At 57.9% G+C, this 7,699-nt stretch overlaps 1 protein-coding gene across 1 annotated transcript in view; it reads left to right on the top strand.

Moving 5' to 3' along the window:
• Nucleotides 1–7,699, top strand: part of TASOR2 (transcription activation suppressor family member 2) — a 72,321-nt gene that overhangs the window by 63,321 nt on the left and 1,301 nt on the right. Inside the window, exons 21-24 of the mRNA XM_077758411.1 lie at nucleotides 3,433–3,558; nucleotides 4,293–4,446; nucleotides 5,334–5,439; nucleotides 7,276–7,457. Coding sequence (XP_077614537.1) covers nucleotides 3,433–3,558; nucleotides 4,293–4,446; nucleotides 5,334–5,439; nucleotides 7,276–7,457 — 568 coding nt within the window. The remainder of the gene's footprint in view (nucleotides 1–3,432; nucleotides 3,559–4,292; nucleotides 4,447–5,333; nucleotides 5,440–7,275; nucleotides 7,458–7,699) is intronic.

Genomic DNA, 7,699 nt, shown 5'->3' with positions numbered 1-7,699 from the left:
GGAGTGGGGATCCTTTTGAGTGAAGAGTAGCATTTGGGATCAGCATCTGGGCACTGGGTGGGCTCAGCGCCTCTGGGCGTCACCGCCTCCAGGCCTTCCCAGCGGAGCCGGGGAACGCGCACGTCTGTGTGGAAGAGCTGAAGCAGGTGTGGCCCCCTCCCCGGCTCCAGCCCCGGCGCAGCAGGCTTATCCCAGCCACTGGTGCCACGGGGGCGGCTCTCCCCACGTGGCAGGGAGCCGGCTCCCGCCCCCCCACGTGTATCCGCCACCAGCCTGCAAGCACGCTCCCGGGCCACGGCTCGCCCCTGCACACCCGGCCTCCTCCTCCCAGCCTGGGGCACCAACTGGAGCTGGTGCCTTGGCCCTCCCCCAGCGGGAGCCTTTTCGGGGATGACTGTCCTCAGTGTGCATTCTAGAATCCCAGCATGCATTCTAGAATCCCAGCGTGCAAGCGGAGGGGGAGTGTTGCCAACATGACGGCCCCCAGGATGGCGCAGGTACTCAGACGTTGTTCTGAGGACAGTTGGCCTGGTCAGGAAGTCAGGACCTTTCCCTCAAGGAAGCGACAGCAGCCTGGTGTACACGGTGTGGGCAGCTGGACTGAGCAGTGTTGGGTTCTCAGTGACCAGCCGGATTTGTCTCAGAGGTCACTCAGGTCAGCACTTCTGGTGCCCAGGGTACCTGTCACGTGGTGGCACCTGGGAAGCTCGCACATGGTGAATTATGAAGTGACCTCAGACCTCTGAAGAAGCGTGCGGCCGTCCTGCCAGTCCTCTAGGGGACGAGGCCCCGCGGGGACCCGACCACTGGCGGCTCCCCACTCGCCCCCTCTCCTCAGGCCCATGGGAAGCTGGTGGCACAGGGCTGTCACGTTTCACATCTGGAGCTGCATCTGGAGGTGTGGACGAGGGCCAGGTCGGGAAGGCCCACGAGGGCGCTGAGCACCGGGGTCACCGGGGAGGCCGTGGCACCGCTTTGCAAGTAGATAACGTGGTGTGTGTGTTTCCGAGNGGGCGGGGGTGGGGGGGGGGGGGGGCGGTGCTGGAGGCGAGCTGGACGGCAGGCCTCAGGGAGAGCCTAGAGGCAAACATACCTTTTACAAGTGACTTTCATTTAGTTAAAATGCGTAACTTTTTTTTTTTGGCCATCAAGGGTCCTTTTCCGAGGTTCCAACAGATTGCTCTTCCCAGCCCCTTCCGCCAGTGTCTGTTCTAACTCCCATGCTGCTGTGGTAAGCAGTGTAGTTGAAAAATTAAAGCTTTAAATGGCCTTGCAGACTTTTTGAAGGTGCTTGGCCTCCAGAAGTGACCTAAAAATTGTTGTATACCTTGAATTAATTTTGTTTGGGGCTGATTATATATACTGTACCTAGATGTGCGCTGCAGTAAGTCCGGGATCCACTCACATGGCATCACAGCCATGCCCCACAGTGAGCAAAACCCTTGATTTCTTTTTGCTTCCATCTTCTCGAGAGCAACAGAGCCATTCACGCCCTTGACAGAGCACAGGTTTTCACGCGGGAGAGAAATCCTAGCCATGGTCAGTTTCCTTCTAGCAAAAGTACTTGCTTGTTTCGATAGTAAACATTGTGTTTGCTGATATTTTTTTCATGTGGCCCCTGTTTACAACAGAAAATAACAAATTTTGTGTAAATGTAAAACTAATCTCTAAGGAGAAGGTGGACACATTATAAACTTGAGAATAAAGTACTATCAAGGTAACCTAGGGGCGCCTGGGTGGCTCAGTAGGTTAAGCATCTGACTTCAGCTCAGGTCATGATCTCACACTTCGTGGGTTCAAGCCCTGCATCAGGCTTTCTGTTGTCAGCACAGAGCCTGCTTCGGATCCTCTGTCCCCCTCTCTCTGCCCCTCCCCTGCTGGTTCTCTAAAAAAAAAAATTTTTTTTTTTTTTTTTGAAAGAGGTACATGGGTGGCTCAGTAGGTTAAGCATCCAACTTTGGCTCAGGTCATGATCTCCTGGTTCGTGAGTTTGAGCCCCATATCAGGTCTGTGCTGACAGCTCTGAGCCTGGAGCCTGCTTCAGATTCTGTGTCTCCCTCTCTCTCTCTCTCTCTCTCCCCCTCTCCCTCTCTCTCCAAAATTAATAAACACTAAAAAAAATTCTTAAAAAGATAATCTAGAGCAAAATGTTTCTTAAAACTCAGAAAGCTATTCCAGATAATTTTTCTGCCCTGGAGAGTCCTAAGGCATTCAGGGTGCTGGGTGTCAGGCCCCATTTATCTGTAAGGTGAGGAACATCCGAGAGGCCCTTTATTACGGTTGAAATTTGGAGTGCGTGACAGAATGGCCAAGAACTCCACAGGACATGATGAAAATGTTGAATATCCCAGAAAATGTATTTATTTGACTGGTTTATTAGTAAAAATAAGTTAGAGCTGAAGATTCACATTTAGATGTTTTAGTGGCCTCTCTGAAAAGAAATCTCGTCTGCAGGAGTTTCTTTCAAAATACATTTGCTGTGCATTCTGAGTTAAGAATTGAAATGGTCAAAATTTGAGTTGTTTTGGGATCCAGGGGCAGTTGATACCGTATTTTTACAAAGGGCAGGACCAGAGATGGTAAGACACAGCTTTCTGGGGTGCAGTGGAAACCACCAGAAACAGTGTCAGCGTCACACAGGAGAATAGGGTGAAGGGATTTCTTTCAGTTACACAGACTTACCCTGCAGTTAGGCCTGTGCCCACAGCATCTGTGACTGAGTAAATCACATGGCAGCAGCGCCTGGTGACCCGAGGTTCAGTCCACCTACCACCCACTGCCACCCGCTCCCCCACCCCACTACCACCCCAACACCTCCCCCACCGCCCGCCACGCCCAGGGCTCACTCCACAGCCATTAATGCCAGTGCAAGTGATGCTTAGGAGTCAGGGGTACTGTTTCCAAAAGTTCTAGAAACGTTTTGACTGGCAGTGGCATTTTTAGAGTAAGTATCTACATTCTCCCAGGTAATTGCCTCAGAGCAGGTGAGAGTCCTGGACATGTATGTCTGATGCGGGCTCCTCGATGGACATGAAAGGTCTTATAAAATTTGTGGGGCGCCTGGGTGACTCAGTTGACTGTCCAACTCTTGATTTTGGCTCAGGTCATGATCCCAAGGTCGTGGGATTGAGCTCATCAGGCTGCAGGTTGCGCTGCATGTGGAGCCTGCTTAAGATTCTCTCTCCCTCCCTCTCTCCCACAACTATCAAAAAAATTAAACAAAACCAAGAAACTTGTAAGTTCAGTTAGTGGCCCCCAGGAGCCATGTTTTAGATGCAGAAGCTCATGTAGAAGTGAGACAAAGTGCCATTCCTGTGCCTCATTAGGGTGCAGTTTAACAGACAGGATGTGCTTTTTGCTGCATGTAGTGAGCTGTAGAAGTAATTCTGTGCAAATACCCTGCATCGTAATGCTTACTGGTAAATCTTTCAGGCTCTTCTGAAGAAAGGAGGCCACACGGAAATTGAACCTCAGCATTTCTGTCAAGCTTTTCCCAGAGAGAACGATACACTCGTGGTCGTCATCAGAAACGAAGATATAGCATCACGTTTGCATCAGGTACGTTTGGTGATCTCTTTCTTACAAAGATGTGTGTTCCGGGCATTTTCCGTTGTTTTCTAATTATCAGACTCCTCTCCATTCTTCGGGAAGAAGCTAACTTTACTGCTGAGTCCATGCGGGACGCTGATGGGGCCGTGGCTGCACGTGGGCCGGGTCCTCCCTGAGGCACGTCTAGCGCCCTGTGTCTGAGCTGAGACTCCCGTAGGAACTGGGGCGGAAGCACGGAAGGGGGGGGCGCGGGGGCGCTTTCTCAGCTCACGTACCAACCCACGTCTCTTCGTGCCTCATGGCAGTCAGTCTTCCTTTAAAAGGACTTCGTGAAAGTGTTCTTAGCGCTTTGCTGTGAGATTTACCTGTCGTTTGCATCTGACTGCCCGTCCCAAGACCGGCGGTCGGGGGCGGCCCGGGAAGCGGAGACCAGGATGTCGCGAGCCTGTCGCTTTACGGGGCTGCTTCACTGCTTTACAGGGCCCCGGGCCTCCCCTGTGCCTTCCCTCCCTCCCCGTCAACCACTTTGTGCAGGACGGGCTGGAATGAGTGTGTGGTGGGAATGGTGAACGGAGTCGGGAGCGCTTTCGAGAGGCGCTCCCGTGCATGAACAGGGCTTTTTGCACGTTCCCAGGCGGGCATCCTGGGGGAGGCATTACCAGCTGTCCCTGAACTCGAAACCCCTGGATGAAAGCACCGAAGTGACCCAACCAACCTCTGTTTCCCGGGATCCTGTTTGCTAGATTCCCTGCTTGCTGAGGCTGAAGCACTTGCCCGGCGTCCTGTTCGCTGGCGTGGACGGCCCCGACGACGTCCCCGCCTGCACCTACCAGGAGCTCTTCCACGCGGGAGGCTTCGTGGTGTCGGACGACAAGCTCCTGGAAGCTGCAACACTAGGTAGGCCTTCTGTCTCCTTCCTCGTTCCTTTTTCCAAAAGGCAGGCAGATCCGGCTCTCTCCACCCAGTGACGCAGTCGTCACTTCATCAGAAAGAAAGTAGCCACTCGGGATCGGTCGCCACCCCTTGAGGCCCGAGTTTTGGCCACATGCGGTGCTGTGCGCTTCCCCACGTGGGGTCGCTGGGTCCCCTCCCCAGCGAGCATGCTCCCAGCCTCCCTGGTTCTGACGTGACATGCCCGCCAGCCTGCTTCTCGGCCCTTCCTGTCGCTGCGGCCGCGGGGCCGTTCACACTGGACTCGCTGTAACGGCCCCATCCGCACGCCCCCCCGCGGCTTCTGTTGCTTCACGCCTGCCGTCTTGTTGATGTTCGGGAAGTCAACCAAATGGCTCTGAACAGTCGTCTTAAGCATGTGCCAAACACTCCCAGTTCCCTTCTCTCTGGGCACGGGCTGGGCATGGATGGCGGGCAGGAGCCGGCAGGCTTTCAGGTGTGGTCAGAACCTGCCCGAACCGGTGGCACAGAGACCTCCCAGGTGCCCCTTGCGGCCAGGAGTGGTGGGGGTGGGGTGCGGGGGAGGGTCACCTCCACAGGTGTGAGTTCCGCACAGGAACCGGACTTGGAAAATAGCCTTAGGGCTGCTGTTTGGGAACCCAGCCCCGTCTTCCTCTGGCGCAGTGGGTGCTCCCGCCGGTGCCGTCCGCATGGCCGGACGCCCCTGCCGTGGCCGAGGGACCACCACAGGCCACCGCGTCCTAGCCTCAGGAGGTGGCGGTGGAGGGGGGAGAGGTGGTGCGCTGAGGCCCGGGGGTTCCGGTGGGAACCGTCACTGGGCTCCGCCTGCGTGAGCCGGAGCCCGACCAGGCCTGTTGCCTCCCGCGCTGTAGTTCAGCTGAAGGACGTCGTCAAAACCCTGGAGAAGCTGAACGGCAGCGGGAGGTGGAAGTGGCTGCTGCACCACCGGGAGAGTAAGAAGCTGAAAGAAGACGTCAGGTGAGGCCTGTGCGTGGGGGGTGGGGGCGACGTCTGTGTCCGGGGTTCCCGATGCCGCGGCCCCTGCACGCCTGGCTGCCACCTCCAGCTCCCTGGGGCGGAGCTTTCGGGGAAGGCAGCGGGGGTGGGGCCGCCCTCTGGAGTGTGAGGCCCACGCTCAGGGCCAGCGGGGGGTCAGGTGTGCGAGTCTGGAAGGTGCGGGGAGCGAAGGCCAGGCTCCACCCCGTGAATGGAGGGCAAAGAGCCCGAGCCTGGGCTTGCGGCCGCAGGGCTTTGTCGGGTGTGTATGCGGGTGTTGCTTCCAGTGGCGCCATGTAGGCCGCGATGCATCCTCAATTAAATCTTACCCCGAAACAAGGCTGGAAGCGGGCAGGCCTCTTCAGATGTGCAGCTGCTGAGAGCTGGGGCGTGGGGGAGGCAGGAACGGACACGAGGGTCTGGCGTCGGGAGGAGGCCCCCCCGGCCCCCCCCCTCCCCGTTCGAGGGCCAGCGCGGCGCTGGCGGGTGGCCGGTGAAGACTCGCCTCAGGGATGCAGCTGTGGAAGCACGGGGGTGAGGACAGAGCAGATCCGGGTCGCACAAGCAGTTGTGAAGCTGGGCATTGAGCCCAGAGTGTCCATGTCTAAAATGACCACGTCTCCCTGCACCGCGTCCTCCTGTGCAGGACAGACATAGGTGCATAATCGCACACGCGAGAGATCTGGAAAGGGACACGGCCCAGAACAGGGGTCCCGGACGGGCTCATACCTAGGAGTAGGTGCAAGAGGGGAAAAATGAGGCAGGAGGTCCAAGTGGACCCCAGAGCCGCTGCTGTCAAGGAAGGGGTGCAGGCCCCGAGGAGCTGGCGAGCACAGAGGCTGTGGCCAGGATCCCGAGGAGGTGGTGACTGGGCACGTCAGAGGAAAGGTTCAAGTGCAGGAAAGTTCCGAGGGGCCACCGCACACCTGGTCAGCTGGCAGGGATAAGCGCCCTCCCGTTCATGGGACTTTGGGTAAACGGACACTCGTCACTGGCGCTGTGCTGTGCCCTTCAGGTGCCCCTGTCCCTCACTGTGTCCTTTGCAGGAATTCACGTAAAACTAAAACCCAAAAACCCCTAGGTTTTAACGTTTGTAGCCTTGGGTGATTATCGGCAACTGCGAACCAGCCGCCTGTCCGTCTCGCGGCGAACGGGAGGCTCCTGGAGCGTCCGGGCCAAGCGCCCGGCGGGGTGTCTGCGAAGGGCGGAGCCTGGGAGCAGGTGCGGGATTGTGACCGCGATCGATCGTGCTGGTCCCTGGAGGTGTGGGGACACGTGGGGGCCCCGCCAGCAGGAGAGAGGGGCCGGTGACGGGCTGGGAGAGCAGACCGAGGGGTGTTTCCGAGTTAAACATCTGCCCCCAGAAGAGGAAGAATAGACCGGTGGTAGTTACAGGATTTAAGGAGAGGGGAGGAGTGGAGAAAACCCCTGCTGCTCCGTGCGGGTAAGCACGCGGGTGTTCGTCTCACGAGCGGTGCGGGGCCCGCAGAGCAAGCTCTGGAAGCGCCGCTGGGCCCGCCCCGCAGTGTCGTCTGAAGGGGCGGTAGGTGAGCGTGTGGACGTGCCCTGCTTGCCGCGAGGCCCGTGCTTCCTGGGCGCCCAGGACGCCAGCTTGTCAGGTGCCCCGCGGCAAAGAAGGGAGGAGGCCGAGGGCACGTCCGGAGGCCTCCGCGCCCTCACGGAAGCGGTCAGAGGAAGTGCAGCGAAGGCACGGAGCGTGGGAATCAAACAGCTAAGAGGTCAGAGGTGGTGAAGAGGCACCTGCGGCAGCAGGCGGACAGGGAATCCGCAGTTGGTTACCGCCCGTGTCCGTTCCAGAGTGGATTCGGTTGCGCGGAAGAAGAATTTAATACTGAAATCCTATCAGAGTGCCCGCCTCATCGAACTGCTTCATTACCACCACTGTGACTCTCGGTCGCCAACGAAAGCAGAACATTTGAAATGTCTGCTCAACCTGCAAGTTCAGCACGTCCACGCCAGGTTCGCGGTCTTCCTCACAGGTACACTCTGGCCCCCAGTGTCCGTTCTGCCGGCTCTAGAAGGGTCCAGGGGCGGTCATCGAGGTGCCGTTCGGGATCTGCGCCCATGCACGGGGCCGCCGCGGGCTGGCTGGCTGGCTGGCGGTCCTCCGCGACACGGGTCTACTGGCACCTCCAGGCTTATGTGATTGGTCACCCAGCTGTCAGGGCCACAGTCCCCTCTCAGTGGTGCTAGGGGCCCCTGCCTGCTCCCAGGACTTCAT

This window comes from Crocuta crocuta, unplaced genomic scaffold, assembly GCF_008692635.1.
Source record: "Crocuta crocuta isolate KB4526 unplaced genomic scaffold, BGI_CrCroc_1.0 scaffold32, whole genome shotgun sequence".
Classification (NCBI taxonomy): domain Eukaryota; kingdom Metazoa; phylum Chordata; class Mammalia; order Carnivora; family Hyaenidae; genus Crocuta; species Crocuta crocuta.
Note: the sequence above shows the minus strand (reverse complement) of the source record. Positions and strands in the feature narration are given on the sequence as shown.